General features: G+C 51.1%; 1 protein-coding gene across 1 annotated transcript in view; it reads left to right on the top strand.

Moving 5' to 3' along the window:
* Positions 1 to 21613, top strand: part of GLT1D1 (glycosyltransferase 1 domain containing 1) — a 323118-nt gene that overhangs the window by 111411 nt on the left and 190094 nt on the right. The window contains exon 5 of the mRNA XM_078666355.1: positions 19609 to 19645. Within this exon, the coding sequence (XP_078522481.1) occupies positions 19609 to 19645 (37 nt within the window). The remainder of the gene's footprint in view (positions 1 to 19608; positions 19646 to 21613) is intronic.

Raw genomic sequence — 21613 nt, 5'->3', positions numbered from 1 at the left:
AGTTTCAGAGTTTGATTGTCCAGGTGGTCTGAGGTCCCTTGAGGTTGGTCAGTTTCAGAGTTTGATTGTCCAGGTGGTCTGAGATCCCTTGAGGTCGGTCGGTTTCACGTTTGATTGTCCTTGTGGTCTGAGACCCTTTGAGGTCGGTCAGTTTCAGAGTTTGATTGTCCAGTTGGTCTGAGATCCCTTGAGGTCGGTCGGTTTCACAGTTTGATTGTCCAGGTGGTCTGAGATCCCTTGAGGTTGGTTAGTTTCAGAGTTTGATTGTCCAGGTGGTCTGAGATCCCTTGATGTGGTCAGTTTCAGAGTTTGATTGTCCAGGTGGTCTGAGATCCCTTGAGGTCGGTCGGTTTCACAGTTTGATTGTCCAGGTGGTCTGAGATCCCTTGAGGTCGGTCAGTTTCAGAGTTTGATTGTCCATGTGGTCTGAGACCCTTGAAGTCGGTCAGTTTCAGAGTTTGATTGTCCAGGTGGTCTGAGATCCCTTGAGGTCGGTCAGTTTCAGAGTTTGATTGTCCAGGTGGTCTGAGATCTTTGAGGTCGGTTAGTTTCAGAGTTTGATTGTCCAGGTCGTCTGAGATCCCTTGCGGTCGGTCAGTTTCAGAGTTTGATTGTCCAGGTGGTCCGAGATCCCTTGAGGTCGGTCAGTTTCATAGTTTGATTGTCCAGGTGGTCTGAGATCCCTTGAGGTTGGTTAGTTTCACAGTTTGATTGTCCAGGTGGTCTGAGAACCCTTGAGGTCGGTTAGTTTCAGAGTTTGATTGTCCAGGTGGTCTGAGATCTTGGAGGTTGGTTCTTTTTTTAAGTCATGTTCAGAGACTCCCCGGCCTCTCATTGACCTTCTTCCATCTTTCCTCTGTGTCGGGCACGTGCTGAGCACATATCACTGTTTCTTTTGTAGCAAAGTGCCAGTTTTTTCAGGAATTCTGTACATTTGCCCAGATAGTATTTGCAGTGTACAGAACTCTGAACTTACCCCTCCATCAGTGAGTACCTTCAAGGCGCTGAGTATCCAGTGCTGTGGTTGTCAAGGTGACCCAGCACCAAAGCTCTTGTACTTGCCACTCAGTGTTTGGGTTAGAGTAGTTGAAGGGTTCCTCAACCCAAGAGGAACCAGGCGACCACCCTTGGGGGCAATCGAGGGATCCAAGTAGAGCAGCAGCCCCCGGTCGCTTCCTGTCACTGTAGGTGGCGAGGGCATTTCAAGGGTTGGTGGCCAGAAGAGAGGCAATGTTTCTGGTTCTGGTTCTGCTCCATCTTGAACATCTGAGTTTCCTCTTTTCATGCCGATGAAACCTCTCCTTCATCCAGTGGAGCGCTTGATCAAGGAGTGAGGATATTCTTCAAATGGAAGGTGCACCGGAAAATAGAATCAATGTAGCAAATTTCAGTCCATCATCTTCTTTTATTTTTCAAATTATTGCACATGATTTAAAATCAGCCAACGCGTTTCGTAGGAACTTCATCAGGGCATAATGTATATTAAAGTGTATTCACAACCTTTTGCAGTGTTAATTGCTGTACCATCATGAGGGAATCACAAGATACACAGGTTTAAATTCATCCCGTCCATGGAGGGTACATGGGGACCATCTCAATCCCCTGCTCGAGATCTGAGTCCTTGGCAAAGAAGGCGCTTGTAGCCTGCAGTACGGTTTTGGAGCAAGGAGATGCTAGCTTGCATTGCTCGTCTAGTTTCCACCTGGTAGTGGATTTGGCGATGATGAAGTCCTCTGCACAGTACTGTGCAAGATGGCAACGCCACACAAGCTCCGGTTAAAGAGGAGCGATTGAATCCCCTCGGATAGTTGACTCCAGGCAGGCCCGTACCCTCGGATTCTGTATTCAGACTTTGCAGTTGTTAGCCCTCGTCCACCACATACCTGATGGCAGTGAGATCAATGCATAGAAGCTTGTCTGATCCTGTCTTTGTCCATGGAAGACAGACTTTTTCTTCCGTTGATGGCCAGGATGAAATCAATCCCCCCTCCATGGTTGAAACATTGATTGAAGTGGGTGGTCAGGTCCATGTTATTCTTGAGGATGTTATGATAGCGATCGGCTGGTAGTTTAGCAGCATCGGACCACTGCCCGCACCACATCTTTAACACATCGTCGCCTAACTCTTCTGCACCATCAACTGCTCCATCTTCTCCGCTACCTTTCCAGAAGACTAGAAACACGCAGCGATCAACCCCTTGCTGAAGAAACCCTCTGCTGACCCAACGGACCTCAAGAACTTCAGACCCATCTCTCTGCTCCCCTTCCCAGCTAAGATCATCGAGAAGCCGATCAACGTCCAACTCTCCGAGTTCATTGAAGCAAACCACATCCTGGACCTCTCCCAGTCCAGCTTCTGAAGCAACCACAGCACTGATACCGCACTTCTTGCTGCCACAGACTATGTACACACCCTCCCCGACTGAGGCGAAACTGTAGCCCTCATCTGGCCGGACCTCTTGGCTGCCTTCGATATAGTCTCCCACTCCAACTTAAGCACAAGACTCCACGATGCCGGCATCTGCGACAAAGCCCTGGAATGGATCCACTCCTTTCTCATCAGTCGAACACAGAGAGTCAGACTACCACCGTTCCACTCTGAACCCACAGAGATGAGCTGCAGAGTGCCTCAGGGCTCTCCTCAACATCTACATGGCCCCTCTCGCAGCCATCGCCAGGAACCACGGACTCAACTTCGTCTCCTACGCCTACGACACCCAGCTTATTCTTTCCCTCACCAACTAACCCAGAGTCCCCAAGTACAGCTTCCACTATGGGATGAAGGCTGTCATCACCTAGTTGAAAATCAGCTGCCTCAAGCTCAACTCGTAGAAGAAAGAAGTCATCATCCTTGGCTCCACCCTCTCTGCCTGGGAAGACTCCTGGTTGCGGCAGCACATGGAACCCTCCCTCCCCCCACACAAACCCAAAGACTATGCTCAAAACCTTAGCATCATCCTGGACTCCTCACTCACCATGAACCCCCAGATCAACGCCGTCTCATCATCCTGCTTCCACAAGCTACGCCTGCTTCAAAAGATCTTCAAGTTGATTCCCACTGACTCCAGAGAAACAGTCACCCACGCACTCCTCAGCAGCAGAATCGACTATGTCAATGCACCCAGAAACTTCTCAAGAAACTGCAGAACAATCAGAACGCCTCCACCAGACTCATCCTCAATATCCACTGCCACAGCCACATCACCGACCACCTGAGAGACCTCCACCGGCTCCCAGTCAACAGGAGAATCACCTTCCAGCTCCTCACACATGCCAACAAAGCCCTTCACAACGCGAGACCTACATACCTCAACCACCGCCTCGCATTCCACGCACCCACCAGAGACCTCTGCTCCGCCCAACTGGCCCTGGCCACCGTCTGACGTATCCCCAAGACCAAGGCCGGAGAAAGATCCTTCTCTTACCTTGCAGCAAAGACCAGGAAGAGCCTACCCCTCCACCTCGGGCAATCACCGTCACTGCCTCAATTCAGGAATATACTCAAGATCTGGCTCTTCGACTGAACCACAGTGCTTTTGACGGATCAGCAGTCCCCCCTTGAACCTTTATACTCTTATGGGTGAGTAGCCGTGCTTTACAAGATGCCTGATTGATTGATCTTTGGGTCAGCTGAGTAGTGGGTGGAAAGTAATGATGATGCTGTTCAGAGGGTTGGGAATGACTCGATGTAGAAGAAAGGTCTTCCTTGTATTGGTAATATTCACAGAGAGTGATGGGTGGCACCGTGTGGCTGAGCATGATATTCCAGGTAATATATATAGTTTTATCAATATTTCTTGGCTTCCGAGGCTAAGTTGTGGTGAAAGGATGTTGTGGTGAAGGTGGAGTGATGGTGTGCAATGAGGCATTTTAGTTTGTTTGAGATTGAGGCATCAATTTGGGACTTGAAGTAGTCCACTAAGTCTTGTTGGCGTTATTGTGATACACAAAAATATTTTTGTTGATACCTTTCTGATGCATTTTGCAAAGGAAGCCTTCTTATATTTCTTGATGGCTTGGCGGCTGCCTCTGTGGTTTGTTGCCTTCTACAGTCCGTGAATGAAGCCTTTGGCGTTCCGTGGTGTGACAGGTAGCTCCAGCCCAGGCAGTTCCTCACTGTCCACGCCTTGGTGGATTGGATGGCGGACTTTGGTTTCTCTATGTTGGCCAGTGCCATCCTGCCCATAGCAGTTGTTATCTTGAATTAATGGTTTTCCAGCAGAGTTGTGTGTTCTGTTCAGTCTGTTGGGTTACGCTTAATTCAAGGACCACTTTCCTGAGGCTTTTATAGGGCATGTGCCTGACATTGATGGGTAGTGAGCTTCTCCTTTTACGGTTGTGAGGCGTTATGTCAGTGCTGTAGCTTTAAGGCTTCAACATTCCTAATAATCTGTGTGTTGGAGTCTGTTGTTGTTTTCTAGGTTGTGAATGAGCTCTAGAGAGTGTGTCCAGTTGTGTGAGAGTTGACCTGGTAGCACCTGCCTCTTCTGTCATTAATGATCAGATTTGTATTGTTTATGGCTTGCACTAGAAGGGTCTGTTCAAGAGTGCGATGCTAAAACATTGGGTTGTATCATGGGGTGCAGTAATCCTGTCTTGTGATGAATGAGCTGTTAAAGTTCAGTGCGACTACATACCAAATGAAGTGCATAGTGTGGGTCAGTGCAAGAGAACTTAACAATGAGTGACTGGCTTGTGTGAGTGTTGGCAAAATTGAAATCTGTGCAAAACATAATGCTGCTCGAGGTTGGGCTTCAGCACTATTGTGTTCTGGTGTCTTTAGGATCTAAGGACCTATGGAGTTCTATAAGGTTTTGGGGTACTGGTGATCTGTGTTGGACTTGGCCCTTCTGGCAGGTTCACCCCTAATCCTTTTGCTTTTAATGGTGACCTGGTGATGGTGATTTTTGGTTTCTGCGCACTTTCACTGTGTCCCAGTGGAAAGTGCGTGCGCACTCTGAGTGCATGTGGTGAGATAGGCCTGCCCTCCCATAGGAATGCATTGGGAATGTCTCTGTCCATGTTAGTTCCTGATGCGTGGGGTGTGCAGGCTCGAGTCTGGTATGTGCGGACTCGGGTGATTGAATGCTGCGCAATGATGTATGTGTCTAGTGCGGAAGTGCCACTTCTAGACATGGGTGTGCGTGTGCAGTGAGTGTGCTGGCGTGTGATTGGCTGGAGCTGGCTGGTGAGCCTGGCTCCAGGAGTCTAGATGGTTCTGCCCCGGTGGTGAGTGTTGAGATTAGCATGTGTGATGTGAGGGAGTGGTGCACCTGGGACCTGAATAGGGCTGGGCTTTCCCCACACAATGCTGGCTCCGCCCCCTGTGGTGCGACTGATGACCCTAGCCTGCCTGGTGAATGGAAAGGGTGGCTGGGGAAAACAAAGTACTCCAAAACCAGCTGCGACTGGTTTCTCCCCCACCCTGCACCCGGAGACAAAGGAATTTGATGTATAAAAAGGGGCTGTGTCCCCATGCAATTTGTTCTCTTCTTGGATCCTGTTGCTGAGGGGGGCTGGTGCTGGGTGCCAGGAGGACCGCCACTGGGGATTGCCTCCTCGCCTAGGAGGACCCTGTGAGCTGGCTCTGGGCCCAGCCTTGCCCCCCACCTTCCTGAAGGACTTGGTTGCTAACTTTGGGGGCCTGAACTTTCCCCTAGCGCTTGGGAGCGCTTTATATTGGCCCCTAGAGCTTGAGAGCGCTTTATTTTACCTTAGCGCCTGGGAGCGCTTTATTTTGTTTTTAGCGCTTGGGAGCGCTTTATTTGTATTCTAAGCGCATGGGAGCGCTTTATATCGCTCTAGCGCCTGGGAGCGCTTTATTTGTTTCTAGCGCACCAGCGCTCTATTTACTATAGCGCTTGGGAGCGCTGCCGTCGCTTTGGCCGGTGCCCACCCGGCATCTTTCACCCGTGAACCAGGAAAGTATCACCGCCACCGCCCGGCCGGAAGTCAGGCAGGCCGGGGGCGGGACGACAAGGCAAACCGGAAGTTAGCGCAGGGCTCCCGCGAGGCTGAGAGAGCCCCGCACTGCCCAGCGGAGACGCCGGAAGCCGGACAAGAGGAGGTGCGCGTCTCCCCCCCCCCCCCCAGCGGAGCTCCCGGGAGCCCCGCAGTCACCGAAAGACCAGCTTCAGTGCAAACCGGTGAGTGGAGCTGCCCAGGAGGAGGGGGGTGCGAGGCCGAAGCCCCGTGGTGTTAGTTTGGGGAAGAGGGGGAGGCGTCGGGGCACATTGCCGGTGCTCGCCCCCCGTGTTACTGGCTGCAGTCGGGGGCATTTCTCCAGAGCCTGAGAGTCTCCGACGGTGCAAGTTGTTTACCGAGCCCACGAGGCTCCTGGGCACCACGGTAGTTTTGAGCCCCCCGAGTGGGGATCCTACGTTGCGGGGGCAATTTGTTTAGAGCCCAAGTGGCTCTTGGGGGGCAATTACTGATTTTGAGTCCCCCAAGCGGGACTCCAGCAGAGGCGGCATTCTTTCTTTTGAGTCCCCAGTGAGGGGCTCCATCGTCGTGAGGGGGCATTTGTGTATTTAGAGCCCGAGAGGCTCAGACCGGCCCCTTTGTGTTACGAGCCCCGAGAGGCTCCTGAAGTGCCGCATTTGTTCTTGAGCCCACGAGGCTCCCACCCTGCCCCTCCCCCCCCCAAGATGTTCGAGAGCCCAGAGAGGCTATGGGGCATTGCTTTGTTTTTGAGCCCACGAGAGGCTTGGGCGGCATATATGTTTGGCGAGCCCTGAGAGGCTCGTGAGTGCCACAGTTATCCTCGAGCCCACGAGCCTCCAGCGTGGGCCCCAGTGTCTTCACAGCTGCCCAGCACTTAGTGGGCAGCTGCTACGTTTAGGCCCCTGACATTTGGGACAGTCACTGGTTGTGGCCTAATGTGATTTCTGCGAAGTGTTCTTTGCTGCACCTCTGAATGTGTTTTTGATGCATCATGTGCCTTGTTCTTACACCGCTGAATGTATGTTTATGCATCATGTGTTTTTCTTCCCCTACACCTCTGAATGTTGTGATGCATCATGTGTAATGTGTTCTTGCTTATACCTACATGTATGGAGATACTTAGGTGGTTGTTCCCTCCTAGTAAAGGTGTTGCTAGTGAGGTCCTGGTTCCCTGCGTGACCTTTTCCTAAGGTGGTTAGGGTTGCGTAGGTGGTACTTACCTGTGACCAGTGGTTACTGGTTGTGTGCTTTATGTTCTATTTTGTGCTACAGTGATTATTATTATATGTGTTAATTATTATTCCTACAAGTGCTAATTCTACCAAGTACTAAGTCTGAAAGTGCATATTCCTGACAGTGGTCCATGTGGCCCTGTCTTGTACATATCCCCTGTAAATTCTGCCCGTGCCTGTTGGCACATTGTAAAGTCTGTGTTTTTATCTAATGTGTTTTGGTGTAATACAAAGGCTATTTTTACATATAACCTTGTGTGGAGTTTCCTTTGTGGTGGGCCTTGGGTGTTGTTGCTGGGTGCGCGCGAAAACACTTAACTCACATTGCCTCCGAGTTGAGCCTTGCTGCTCGCGCCACGTTACCTAGAGGGTGAGCAGGGGTTATCTTGGCATGTAACTCCTTTGCCCTGATGTAGGAATGGTGGTCTCTGACTGACTTTGGCGCAAGCCCTGGCCAGCCAGGGATCCCATTTCTAACATTGGTGGCAGCGAAAGGATCCGGATTTGTGTTTGCGTTGTACCGCAGTGGCAGCTGGCTGCCCCACAAAACTCTGCATTTTAGATAAATCACATTTTGGGGATTATTGTTTCAAAATTGTTCTAAAAGTCATTTCTTAGGAAATGTGTGTCTTATGCACTGTGAGTTAGGTGTCACTAGCTCTGGGTGGTTTTCTATCCCCTCAGTGCAGTTTTGAATTTTCTGGATTCACCAGAGGGTGAGATCCAGTGGTAGCAGCGTAATTGTGTCTAGTACATTTGTTCCCCGCCCCGCTCCCAGAGTTGGTACCTGTTCATGTGTGGTCAGGTTGAGGAATCAGGGGTGGTAGAAACTGCCTAACCAGTCCTAGGGGGGGTTGTGTGTGGATGAATGGTGTGTTGCACTGGACAAGTGAGGGTGAGTTCTCTGGGATAGGGAGCTTGCTGATTACTTTGAATTGGGTACTCCTGCTTCTGCTCAGACTGTTAGGTCCCCTGTGTTGCACGTGTCTGTGAGCATCCTGCCAAGATGGAATCTTCTTTTAACCTCTGTGGTCTGTTTAGGTACAGTATGCATGAGTTGGTACAGTTTTGTGAGGAGAGAGACATCACAGTGAATGAGTCAGACACCCAGTCCAAGCTTAGGGATAACCTGATCCTATGGCAGAAGGGTGACTGGGAACGTGAGCACAGTGAGAAAGAGAGGGCCCGGGCCTCACACCATGTGGGTGGTGGGTCTGTGGGGAGCCCTGAAGAGTCGGAAGAGGAGGAAGAAGATGACAGTGAAAGGGCACCAGCAGATAGAGAAGACCTCATAGATAGGGAGTCCCTTGCTGGGTCCAGTGTAGGAGGCAGCGCCTCATCCCTTTCCTGGTCCCTGTCCCCAGAGGAGTGGGTAGATAGGAGGGAAGAGAGGGAGCACCAGCTGGCTTTGGAGAAGCTCAGGTTAGAGCATGCCAAGGAGATAGCGCAGCTGGGTGTGCAGGAGAGGATGGCGGAGGCTGAGAGGGCCTTTGCCAGAGAGAGATTAGCTCAGGAGGGTAGATTGTCCCCTGAGCGCAGTTTTAATTTTCTGGACTCCCTAGGGAGGGTTGAGTCCAGTGGTGGCAGCTATATAGAGCCCAGTGCAGGAAGTCCCATTCCCAGTTCCCAGAGTCTGGTACCTGTTTCCCCAGAGGAGGAGTTAAGGCTGAAATTCAGGGGCAGTAGGAAACTGTCTCACCAGTCTTGGGAAGAGTTTGTGGATGAATGTCAAGGTGCACTGGCTGATTGGTTAGAGGTTCACATGGAATCTGAGTTTGCCAAGCTATTTGATCTGGTTCTAAGAGAGCAGGTGCTCAGTAGTTGTTTGCCAGGGTTGCGCCAACACCTGTTGGAATATGGGTTGACTGATCCAGACACCCTTGCAGAAGAAGCAGAGAGCTGGGAGAGTGCCAGAGGTTCTGTAGAGTCATTGGAGAGTGAGTCCAACAGTAGTGGTACAGGTATCTTCCAGCCCAGCGTGGTGGAAGAGGCTCAGTGTCGCCCAGCTAGGTCCCAGTATAGTGAGAGGGGTGGAGAGGCTGACTACCTGGCTCAGTGGAGCAGGAGTCAGTGGAAGGCTGAGAGTCCCCAGATGCCCGAAGCCCTATCTCAGAACCTGGGTGGTTTCTTGAGGGAACACCAGGTTGGGGACCTAGGCTATCCTGTTAGTACACTTGAGGAGGATCTCCTAGTGTCTAGGGAACCTGGAGCATCTGTAACTAGAGCTCCAGGGGTTCCAGTGTCCGGCACTGCTACTCCAGTTGGGAGGGCACAGGAGTCCGAAGTTAGGAGCGATTGGGGGATGAGTTTCCCAGTGGAAGAACCCGTGGGTCAGGGACTACCCAGTTGGGCTAGGTTCCCGTGTAGTGACCAGGGTGACACCACTTCTGTTCTGGGGGATCTTCGCGCACTGTCAGATGGACGGGGGACGGGAGATCTGCGCCAGACAGACAGTCACACGACACATGGGTCATGTGTCAGCCTCAGGGGGATGGCGTGTGAATCCCCAGAAGTCCTGGAGTGCCAGGCAGTTATTCCTCCAAAGGTTCTAGACCAGAGGTTGGAAAGCCAGGTTCAGGATCCGCCTGACCTGAAGGGTAGGACGTCTGTAACCAGCGTCCTGACCAGTTCATCTTCCAGGGGTACCACTCCAGCTTGGAGGGTGCAGAACTCTGGAAGGGGGTGCAGAGGGTGGGAGAGCCCGCCTCTGACCCCGGTGCAACCTGAGGGGTTAAACCCTAGGTTGGGAGAATGGCGTTCTAAGGGTACCCCTTGCAGGAGGAGGAGGAACCCTAGAAGAAGAGGTAGGGGGAGGAGAGCCTTCCCTGAGACTCCTGGTCCGCCTGAGGGTGTAGACCCTAGGCTGGAGAACCAGTGGCAGTCTAGCCCTGTCTTACGGACAGGAAGAGTGGAGCATAGCTACTACGTGCCAGGGGTTACTACCCCTCATTCTGTGAATAGGAAAGGACCAGTGGCACCTGGGTGGCCCAGGGCTTGGTCTTGGCCGCGGACAGCTTGGGAGTACCAGTGGGGTAGCCCAGTTGTTCCAGTTAGTGTTTCTGGAAGGAACCCGCTGGGTTCACCGTGGCATAGAACAGGAGGGTGTCCCTGCAGTTGCGGGCCCGCTTCCGTGTTCTATCGCCCCAAGCAGGGAAGTCCATCACGGTGGTGATTGGTCTCTCCTGCGTTTTGGCTGGAAGGGGGTTGTGTTGGACTTGGCCCTTCTGGCAGGTTCACCCCTAAACATTTTGCTTTTAATGGTGACCTGGTGATGGTGATTTTTGGTTTGTGCGCACTTTCACTGTGTCCCAGTGGAAAGTGCGTGCGCACTCTGAGTGCATGTGGTGAGATAGGCCTGCCCTCCCATAGGAATGCATGGGGAATGTATGTGTCCCTGGTAGTTCCTGATGCGTGGGGTGTGCATGCTCGAGTCTGGTATGTGCGGACTCGGGTGATTGAATGCTGCGCAATGATGTATGCGGCGTGTATGTGTCTAGTGTGGAAGTGCCACTTCTAGACATGGGTGTGCGTGTGCAGTGAGTGTGCTGGCGTGTGATTAGCTGGAGCTGGCTGGTGAGCCTGGCTCCAGGAGTCTAGATGGGTCTGCCCCGGTGGTGAGTGTTGAGATTAGCATGTGTGATGTGAGGGAGTAGTGCACCTGGGACCTGAATAGGGCTGGGCTTTCCCCACACAATGCTGGCTCTGCCCCATGTGGTGCGACTGATGACCTTAGCCTGCCTGGTGAATTGAAAGGGTGGCTGGGGAAAACAAAGTACTCCAAACCCAACTGCGACTGGTTTCTCCCCCACCCTGCACCCGGAGACAAAGGGATTTGATGTATAAAAAGGGGCTGTGTCCCCTTGCAATTTGTTCTCTTCTTGGAACCTGTTGCTGAGGGGGGCTGCTGCTGGGAGCCAGGAGGACCGCCACTGGGGATTGCCTCCCTGCCTAGGAGGACCCTGTGAGCTGGCTCTGGGCCCAGCCTTGCCCCCCACCTTCCTGAAGGACTTGGTTGCTGACTTTGGGGGCCTGAACTTTCCCCTAGCGCTTGGGAGCGCTTTATATTGGCCCCTAGCACTTGAGAGCGCTTTTTTTACCTTAGCGCCTGAGAGCACTTTATTTTGTCTTTAGCGCTTGGGAGCGCCTTATTTGTATTCTAAGCACCTGGGAGTGCTTTATATCGCTCTAGCGCCTGGGAGCGCTTTATTTGTTTCTAGCGCACCAGCGCTCTATTTACTATAGAGCTTGGGAGCGCTGCCGTCGCTTTGGCCGGTGCCCTCCCGGCATCTTTCACCCCGTGAACCAGAAAAGTATCACCGCCGCCGCCCGGCCGGAAGTCAGGCAGGCCGGGGGCGGGACGACAAGGCAAGCCGGAAGTTAGCGCAGGGCTCCCGGGAGGCTGAGAGAGCCCCCCGCTGCCCAGCGGAGACGCCGGAAGCTGGACAAGAGAAGGTGCGCGTCTCCCCCCCCCCCTCAGCGGAGCTCCCGGCGTGTACGGAGCCCCGCAGTCACCGGAAGACCAGCTTCAGCGCAAACCGGTAAGTGGAGCTGCCCGGGAGGAGGGGGGTGCGAGGCCAAAGCCCTGTGGTGTTAGTTTGGGGAAGAGGGGGAGGCGTCGGGGCACATTGCCGGTGCCCGCCCCCCGTGTTACTGGCTGCAGTCGGGGTCATTTCTCCAGAGACTGAGAGGCTCCGACGGGGCAAGTTGTTTACCGAGCCCACGAGGCTCCTGGGCACCACGGTAGTTTTGAGCCCCCCGAGTGGGGCTCCTACGTTGTGGGGGCAATTTGTTTAGAGCCCAAGAGGCTCTTTGGGGCAATTACTGATTTCAAGTCCCCCGAGCGGGACTCCAGCGGAGGCGGCATTCTTTCTTTTGAGTCCCCAGTGAGGGGCTCCATCGTCGTGAGGGGGCATTTGTGTATTTAGAGCCCGAGAGGCTCAGACCGGCCCCTTTGTGTTACGAGCCCCGAGAGGCTCCTGAAGTGCCGCATCTGTCTTGAGCCGACGAGGCTCCCACTCTGCCCCCCCCAGTTGTTCTAGAGCCCAGAGAGGCTCAGGGGCATTGCTTTGTTTTTGAGCCCACGAGAGGCTCGGGCGGCATATTTGTTTGGCGAGCCCTGAGAGGCTCGTGAGTGCCACAGTTATCCTCGAGCCCACGAGCCTCCAGCGTGGGCCCCAGTGTATTCAAAGCTGCCCAGCACTTAGTGGGCAGCTGCTACGTTTAGGCCCCTGACATTTGGGACAGTCACTGGTTGTGGCCTAATGTGATTTCTGCGAAGTGTTCTTTGCTGCACCTCTGAATGTGTTTTTGATGCATCATGTGCCTTGTTCTTACACCGCTGAATGTATGTTTATGCATCATGTGTTTTTCTTCCCCATCACCTCTGAATGTTGTGATGCATCATGCGTAATGTGTTCTTACTTATGCCTACATGTATGGAGATACTGAGGTGGTTGTTCTGTCCTAGTACAGGTGTTGCTAGTGAGGTCCTGGTTCCCTGCGTGACCTTTTCCTAAGGTGGTTAGGGTTGCGTAGGTGGTACTTACCTGTGACTAGTTGTTACTGGTTTTGTGCTTTATGTTCCATTTTGTGCTACAGTAATTATTATTATATGTGCTAATTATTATTCCTACAAGTGCTAATTCTACCAAGTACTAAGTCTGAAAGTGCATAATCCTGACAGTGGTCCATGTGGCCCTGTCTTGTACATATCCCCTGTAAATTCTGCCCGTGCCTCTGGCACATTGTAAAGTGTGTGTTTTTATCTAATGTGTTTTGGTGTAATACAAAGGCTATTTTTATATATAACCTTGTGTGGAGTTTCCTTTGTGGTGGGCCTTGGGTGTTGTTGCTGGGTGCGCGCGCAAACACTTAACTCACATTGCCTCAGAGTTTAGCCTTACTGCTCTTGTCACGTTACCAAGGGGGTGGCGTGTAACTCCCTTGCCCTGACGTAGGAATGGTGGTCTCTGACTGACTTTGGCGCAAGCCCTGGCCAGCCAGGGATCCCAATTTTAACAATCTGGTATACCAGCCAGAGGTTAGACCTCAGAGACTTCGCTCCCAGTACGCTGTCCATGTCCCTTCTTTGTACAAAAAAGCACGGCGTTGAGAAGAGGTTGGGGATGCTCAAACCCTTTGCTAGTCTTATGGGCTAACCAGATATTGAGCAGCGATGATTGTGGTCCTGGGAAGATGTCAGCTGGGAGGGCAGATTCCTTCATCTTTTTTTTAGAAGTGGTAACGTTGTTTAGTGGTGGGTGTGATATGTCTTTGATACTGAGGTGCTGGTTCAGGACACAGCTGAGATAGGTGTCAATGACCTGTGTGACACTTTGAAAGATCCTTCAGCGTAAGACCGATTCTTGTTGTTGTCCCAACCCAGGATTATTCAGTTGGGCTAGAGATGTAGAGGAGCATGTCTTGCGGTCCTGAGGCTGTCCAGCATCGTCTGAGGGTGCTTGCGGCACAGGAGCCTCCTAAGGATGGTGTGTGGGTCGAAGCAGATCCTGAGGGTGGGGGAGTTATAGCTGTCCTGGAGAAGACAGTAGATGCAGGCTGTGTGAAGGGGGAGGGGTGAAGTAGTGTGCTCTGTAAATGTCCTAGTAACAGGAATGACAGCACTGCACCTAGACTCTTTACGGCAGAGAGACGGGTGGAAGTATGGGGGCAGTTGTCCTCCAGCCATTTGAGGTTTCATTTCTACTAGTGTGGTTTGTGTCCTGATCTAGAATGACGTGGGCTATAAATAAGAAATAAGAGTTAAAACACTTGGAAGTCCAGAGAGGTATTATATTCATGCATGTATTTTATACATTCTGAGCCACTACCGAATCAGCTGTTCCCACGATTCAACGTGCACTTACTTCCTTGTAGGATCGCTAGCGCTGTAGGCCCCATCTGCCATCTCACCCGCACTAGGGCCACTTCTATCATTGACAATACCCGTTACAGTACCGTGATATTGTCTGGCTGCAGCCTATGGTAATTAGTCGGGCTGTCCTCACCCATATACTGGTCCCATATACCGCTTCATCAAAGACTGCGGTTCCTCAAGCCCCTTCTCACTAGTACACGAATATCCTGCTACAGGCGGCCTTCGCATCGTATACCTTCACTTCTAGCTATGCACAGGTGTATGGTTTCTAACCCTTTAGTGCGCGGTTCTATGTGCCATATAAAGAATGTTCTGACAAGTTGTATCTTCTTCTACTTCACACTTACCTCTGCCTTTCAGTCCCGACGTTTCTCAACAGGCAGAAATTTAATTCAGGCATGTGAATACAACTGTCCTGATGATGATCCCACTATAGGCTGTAAGGGATCGAAACGCCGTCGACCACTTGTATAGTTTCACACAGTCAACCAATGTGTCCTACCAGTGTGTTAACTATCGGGGATAGCTTGTTTATGTATTACCATTGACCGAAGCTCTCGTCCTCTCGTTGCCTGAAAAACTTTAAGTTTGCTTTATTTTTCTCCTTTTTGTGTGATTTTCTTGTGTATCGGATGCAGGACTGTATCCCACTGTATTGTTTGTTTGGTTTTGAATACTTTTTGCATATACTTAATTGATTAAATTTTTGTCCGGCTGGACACTAATGAATAAAGGACTCATCGAAGGCTATATTTTATTCAAATGTTCCAACAGTTCTTTTTAAGGACCATTGTTGTTACTAAAGATTCTAATAACTCCATTCCTCTGTTTTTCCTTCATCTTCTTCCCACTGACCTCAGGCTTGCACAGAACACCACAACCTCTTATAATTCAGGAACTAACACCGTTGAAAGCTCAGATAGTGCTAATGTGAACTTTGTTCATACCCCATGGCTAGCAGGGGGATAACTTTCTTCTTAAAATGGAGCTGGACTCTGAACCCCCCACTGTGCCCCCTCTGCCCCCAGCCTCCCTTCTGAATCTTCAGTCACTACCTTTAAAATAGAATTAAAGGTGGCAGGGGCTGTTCTGTACACCCTGGGTTAATATTCTGTGAAAACATCTGCTGCGTCAGCATCAATCTCACGCTGTCCTATGAGACAAACGTCGTTGATTAATTAACGTCAGGCTTTATAAACTTGGCACAGCTGAGAGCAGGTTTACTAATGAGCAATGCACCAGAGAGGTATTTACATAAGTGTAGAGCATGGCACAGTTCAGCACAGGATGCAAATACCCACTTTACCTTCTTGCAGTAATTGAGGCTCAATGAAAACATCGCGGCTCGTCTTCCCACACCTAGGATTCCCTCAGAAGGTTCAAGCTGCCATCTCGCTCGTCCTTGCAAAGCGAGATTACGCTGATGGTCTGTATCGCAGCTCACCTCTGTCAACTATCAGAAGATTACAAAGAATTCAGAACTGTGCCTCTAGACTCCTCCGACAAGTAAAGCCACAAGCGCACATCTCTCCTGCTTGAGGGCACTGCACTGGTCACCAGAAGATCCCCCTGCAAGCTGCTCTGTGTCACACACAAAGCAATACATGGCAAAGGACCCCTCTTTATCAGGAAGAAAATCAACGAATACATACAACTAAGAAACCTTGTAGGAAGGTAGGACCTGCTTTCATGGTCACCCCCACTTTTTCTGGTGCTAATCAGGAGCCCAGTGTCTGTGCTTCTTCCCTGAATTTGACATGGTGAGTACCTGGGTACACTCCAGATTGGCTATTGGTGTACCTTTGTAAGCCCCTGGTATATGGTACTAAGGTACCCAGGGCACAGGTACACCAGGGATCTCCCATGGGCTGCGGCATGCATTATGCCACCCATAGGAGAGACCACTTCAATTGTGGCTGCAGGCCGGCCATTGCAGCCTGTGTAAGCTGGTGCTAGCACCACTTAGGACAGATACAAGTTTCCTTATATCTGAAGTCACTACACTTTAAACCTATAAGTCACCCTAAGGCAGGCCTTTCAATCCTGAAGGCAAGGTGTTCGGTTATAAGTGTGAGGATGCCGGCGTTTGAGCAGGACACCCCTGCAACCTTAGGAGTCCATTCGCCCGGGTTGTAAGTACATCAGCCATTACGATATATAAAGAGTGGCCATGTGTCATTGCGCAAGGGCTTTCTCTAAACTGGCTGTAACAAACTCAGTCATGTTTGGTATCTAACATGTTGGAATACCCACACACTGTAAAATGTGTGGGAGGTAGGATTCCATGCACTGTAACTCCGGGAGGCCTTCAGTGCTCCCGGTACCAGTCTTCTAGACCCAGAAGGCAAACTATGGCTGATGCCGACCAGAGACAGGTTTCTGCCCTCCTGCTGCTGAGCCAAGCTCGAGTAGGGGAAGGCAGGACAATAGGTTTCCTGTCTCAGGGAGGTGAGACTACCTCCCAGACACGACTCAGTGTATTGGGCCAGGGTGGGGGGCGCTTGCCAGCGCCACAAGACTGCTTTGAAGGGCACATTTGGTGCCCTCCTTGCATAATCCAGTTGAAACCAGTTCAGGAAGCAGTTGTCTCTGGCTCGAAACTGGGTAAAGGACATAGGAGTATCCTCCCCACTGTCCAGCCCCTCCTCTAGGAGGCACCCCTGAATCGTCCCAACCCTTTCCTTAGGGTACATAAGGGCTTACCTGTGGTTGGGTCCCTAGATTCGTCGTGGGACAAAATTCAGATCAGAAACCACTTCATCTTCAACCGTCTGGGCTCCTTGGACTTCGCTTTGGGAACTGAGACTGCAACTGGGAAGACTCTTGCTGCTCTTGGCCTCGTCTTCCTGCCAGTCTTGTGCGTCATCTGTGCCTGTCCTCTATTCAGGTTCTTCACAGGACCTGTGGACATCCAAGACAACCGAAGGAATCTTCCTTGGAGTGAAGGAGTCACTTTCCTGCATCTGTAGGCACTGCAACAAAGCTGACCAGTATGCCGTTCCTGAGCTCCTACGGACTCCGAAAGGTTCAGCAACACAGGTGGTGGTTCTGCAACACCCTTGAGGCCTACGCTGTCTTCACAGCAAGTTTAAAGCCAGTATCCTCGTCGGAACTGCTGCAGCAGTACTCATGTGCCCCAGGTTGACATGCCCTTGCCAAGGCTTGTTGACTCTCTCCTCCAGAGATCTTTGAGCTCCAAGAAGCTCCAGCCTCAAGCATCTCCTGCATTCAAGATCTTCACCTGCACCCGCATCCCTTGCACTGTGGGCCTTCATCCTTTAGTGAGCTGCCCGAAGTCCTCTTGCGACTACTGTGCCTCCGACCTGAGGGTCCTCTCTGGATCTTCTTTGGCTCCAGTGTGCTCCCCTGCATGCTCAAGGCCTGCTCTAACTTACCTGCTTGCGGTGAGTCACTTGGACCTTGCTGGTCCCGACACTGCACCTTTTTCGATGATCACTATGTGGGTTGCCGTTGCAAAAGTTTGTTGGTGCCCCTGCCAGACACTGACCCCCTGGCTCTTAACATCCAATGTGTGACAGCTTGTGAACGGCTTCTGGTCTTCCACAACGCGCCTGGTCTGCACAGCTGCAACTTCAAGGACACCGTCAACTCACCTGCAGCTCCGACATCGGTCACTCCTGTTCACTCCTGTGTGGCATAGATTCTGTTCCATCTGCTTGCAGGTACGTCTCAACTTGAATCCACCTTTGGGTTCCACTGGACTCTTTCACCTTCTTCGTCAGCTGCATCTTTTCTAAAGTCCCCCATTGTGGTCTATGGCAGTTTCCGACGTCACTTCGCACCTATGCACTTGGCTTTCCTGATATAGGTATCCTGGTTCCTGGGGTATCCACAGGTGGGGTGACTCTCCAACCTTTCATCTTCCACGGGGTGTCTTCCTGGTCTGCTGGGAAGGGTCTTTTTCTTCAAAACTTCAACCACAACCTACCCATTAACTTGTATTGAGCACCCGGTTGTGTTCCCACTCGGCACACAACCTTTATGGGGTTCTTAGATACTCACCATGGGTGGTTCCTTGAGTCCCCGACTCTTCTATGCCTTCTGTCGACTTAGGTCGTGGTTTGCATTCCACTATTTTAGTGTATGGTTTGGTCTCCCACTGGAACCACTGTGTATATGTGCTACTTACGTGTTCTGTTATCAAGTATTGTGTGTATTGTGGTTATATCTCCGGGTTGGAGATATTGCAATGTGTTAGTGTTTATAATAAATGCATATTTTTATAACTACACTGTGTGGTCATTTTTCACTTACTCTACACCATAAGATTAAGTACCTGGAAAACAAGCTGTTTTACACTCCTTCTGGACTAAGCCTGAAGGCTGCTCTTCACAGCTACCACTTAGAGAGCCTTCTATGGTTGTGTAAGAGCACTAAAATAAAATAAAGTTGATCTAGATTAGTGCAGGGTGCTACACTTACATAAGTAAACACCATATACTAAGCCAGCCTCCTCCAGCCTGTCTCTTCACCTCATAATTTCTTTCCTTTCTCTGTTCAAGCTGCCAAACTATGGAACTCCCTTCCCGCAAACAAAAGATCTACCGACAACCATCTTATCTTCAGAAGATTAGTCGAGAGCTGGCTCTTCCCCACATGACAACTCTACTCACAACACAACCGTGTACCACAATAGTATACTCAGACGTAAACAACTATGCTTCTCACGGTATAGACATGAAGCTGTTGCTATATATGTATCCCTGTACATTGAAATATGCTTCCGGTTACAAGCAGCTATGTTCATATAAGGAGAAAATATATATTACAGCAGAAGAGACATGTATGTCTGACATTGTCATAATTGGTGCTTCGATGTATATATAGGTGCATATATAGAGCTGTTTATAGTTGATACTAAAACTTTAACAAGTGTCAGACAAAATGTGTAGATCTCACCACAAGTTAACTCTGCACATCAGACCATATTTAAATGACTGCTTCTGTGCACATATGGACATTTATATATAGGCTGTCCAGCCAATACAATAATAAACTCTACTAAACACACAAGAAATCAAGAGCACAAACCTAACACAACTAATACACAAAGGAATGGAAAGCAATATATAGATATATGTAACTAATCTATTAACGTCTAGCGTTGGGCTCCGGAGTAGCGTGCTACTCGCCCCAAAGCGCTTCAACGTCCTGTTAGGAGTCGTACGAACTATGTAAATACAATCTACAATTACATTTATAGTTGTGTCACTGCTCAGTTCCACCGAGGGGTGTCAACCACTGGCTGGTTCTCTTCTAAATTTCAGTTTTATGATGAGGATACATTGGTTTGTTTTACCCAGCCTCAGGTGGTTACACTTTCTGTTGTAGCATTTGTATAGTGCTTTCCTGCCTGACCCAAATCCCCACAGTGCTTTCTGAGTGAGTGAGTAAATAAGTACTGTTTGCTATGCGTTGTTGGAAGAGTGTAGAGTGTAGGTTTGCGGTGTCCTTTAGGAACGCTGTGGTTGGTGTCAACTTTGGATTTCTGAAATGTGCTTCATTTTGTTTTTTTTTTCTTCTTTTTATTCACAGCCACAGTGCAGAAATAAAATCTACGTCCAGCCTCAAGGTAATGTCCACTTTTCATGGTAAAGAGCCACCTTCATGTGTGTGCTCTGTGCCTTGCATTTCACACTCCTCTCTGTGTTGGTGCTACATGCTTTCTAACCACCCATTTCACAGGTTGAGCGCGACTCCATTATTGACCAAGTGAAACCTCATCTTGCTCTGTTCCGCTTCTCAGATCCATTTCCTCTGCTTCTGGGTCACCTTCCCTCTCTGCCCAACAACTTGGAAAGACTTTAGATACTCCTCCGTGGTTCTTCAACTAGCTCTAGCCTAGTGTGACTCCCTCTCCGTGGTCTCCTTTACACCCATGGGTCGCACTGTGACTCCCTCTCCATGGTCTCCTTTACACCCATGGGTCGCACTTTGACTCCCTCTCCATGGTCTCCTCTACACCCAGGGGTCGCACTGTGACTCCCTCTCCATGGTCTCCTCTACACCCGTGGGTCGCACTGTGACTCCCTCTCCATGGTCTCCTCTACACCCATGGGTCGCACTTTGACTCTCTCTCCATGGTCTCCTCTACACCCGTGGGTCGCACTGTGACTCCCTCTCCATGGTCTCCTCTACACCCGTGGGTCGCACTGTGACTCACTCTCTCATGGTCTCCTCTACACCCGTGGGTCGCACTGTGACTCCCTCTCCATGGTCTCCTCTACACCCGTGGGTCGCACTGTGACTCCATCTCTATGGTCTCCTCTGCACCCAGGGGTCGCACTGTGATTCCCTCTCCATGGTCTCCTCTACACCCAGGGGTCGCACTGTGACTCCCTCTCCATGGTCTCCTTTACACTCATGGGTCGCACTGTGACTCACTCTCTCATGGTCTCCTCTACACCCGTGGGTCGCACTGTGACTCCCTCTCCTTGGTCTCCTCTACAGCCAGGGGTCGCACTGTGACTCCCTCTCCATGGTCTCCTCTACACCCATGGGTCGCACTGTGACTCCCTCTCCATGGTCTCCTTTACACTCGTGGGTCGCACTGTGACTCACTCTCTCATGGTCTCCTCTACACCCGTGGGTCACACTGTGACTCCCTCTCCATGGTCTCCTCTACACCCGTGAGTCGCACTGTGACTCACTCTCTCATGGTCTCCTCTACACCCGTGGGTCGCACTGTGACTCCCTCTCCATGGTCTCCTCTACACCCAGGGGTCGCACTGTGACTCCCTCTCCATGGTCTCCTCTACACCCGTGGGTCGCACTGTGACTCCCTCTCCATGGTCTCCTCTACACCCGTGGGTCGCACTGTGACTCCCTCTCCATGGTCTCCTTTACACTCATGGGTCGCACTGTGACTCACTCTCTCATGGTCTCCTCTACACCCGTGGGTCGCACTGTGACTCCCTCTCCATGGTCTCCTCTACACCCAGGGGTCGCACTGTGACTCACTCTCTCATGGTCTCCTCTACACCCGTGGGTCGCACTGTGACTCCCTCTCCATGGTCTCCTCTACACCCGTGGGTCACACTGTGACTCCCTCTCCATGGTCTCCTCTACACCCGTGGGTCGCACTGTGACTCCCTCTCCATGGTCTCCTCTACACCCGTGGGTCGCACTTTGACTCTCTCTCCATGGTCTCCTTTACACTCAGAGGTCGCACTGTGACTCCCTCTCCATGGTCTCCTCTACACCCATGGGTCGCACTGTGACTCTGTCTCCATGGTCTCCTCTACACTCAGAGGTCGCACTGTGACTCCCTCTCCATGGTCTCCTTTACACTCATGGGTCGCACTGTGACTCACTCTCTCATGGTCTCCTCTACACCCGTGGGTCGCACTGTGACTCCCTCTCCATGTTCTCCTCTACACCCGTGGGTCGCACTGTGACTCCCTCTCTCATGGTCTCCTCTACACCCGTGGGTCGCACTGTGACTCCCTCTCCATGTTCTCCTCTACACCCGTGGGTCGCACTGTGACTCACTCTCTCATGGTCTCCTCTGCACCCAGGGGTCGCACTGTGACTCCCTCTC

This window comes from Lissotriton helveticus, chromosome 11, assembly GCF_964261635.1.
Source record: "Lissotriton helveticus chromosome 11, aLisHel1.1, whole genome shotgun sequence".
NCBI classification, from domain to species: domain Eukaryota; kingdom Metazoa; phylum Chordata; class Amphibia; order Caudata; family Salamandridae; genus Lissotriton; species Lissotriton helveticus.
Note: the sequence above shows the minus strand (reverse complement) of the source record. Positions and strands in the feature narration are given on the sequence as shown.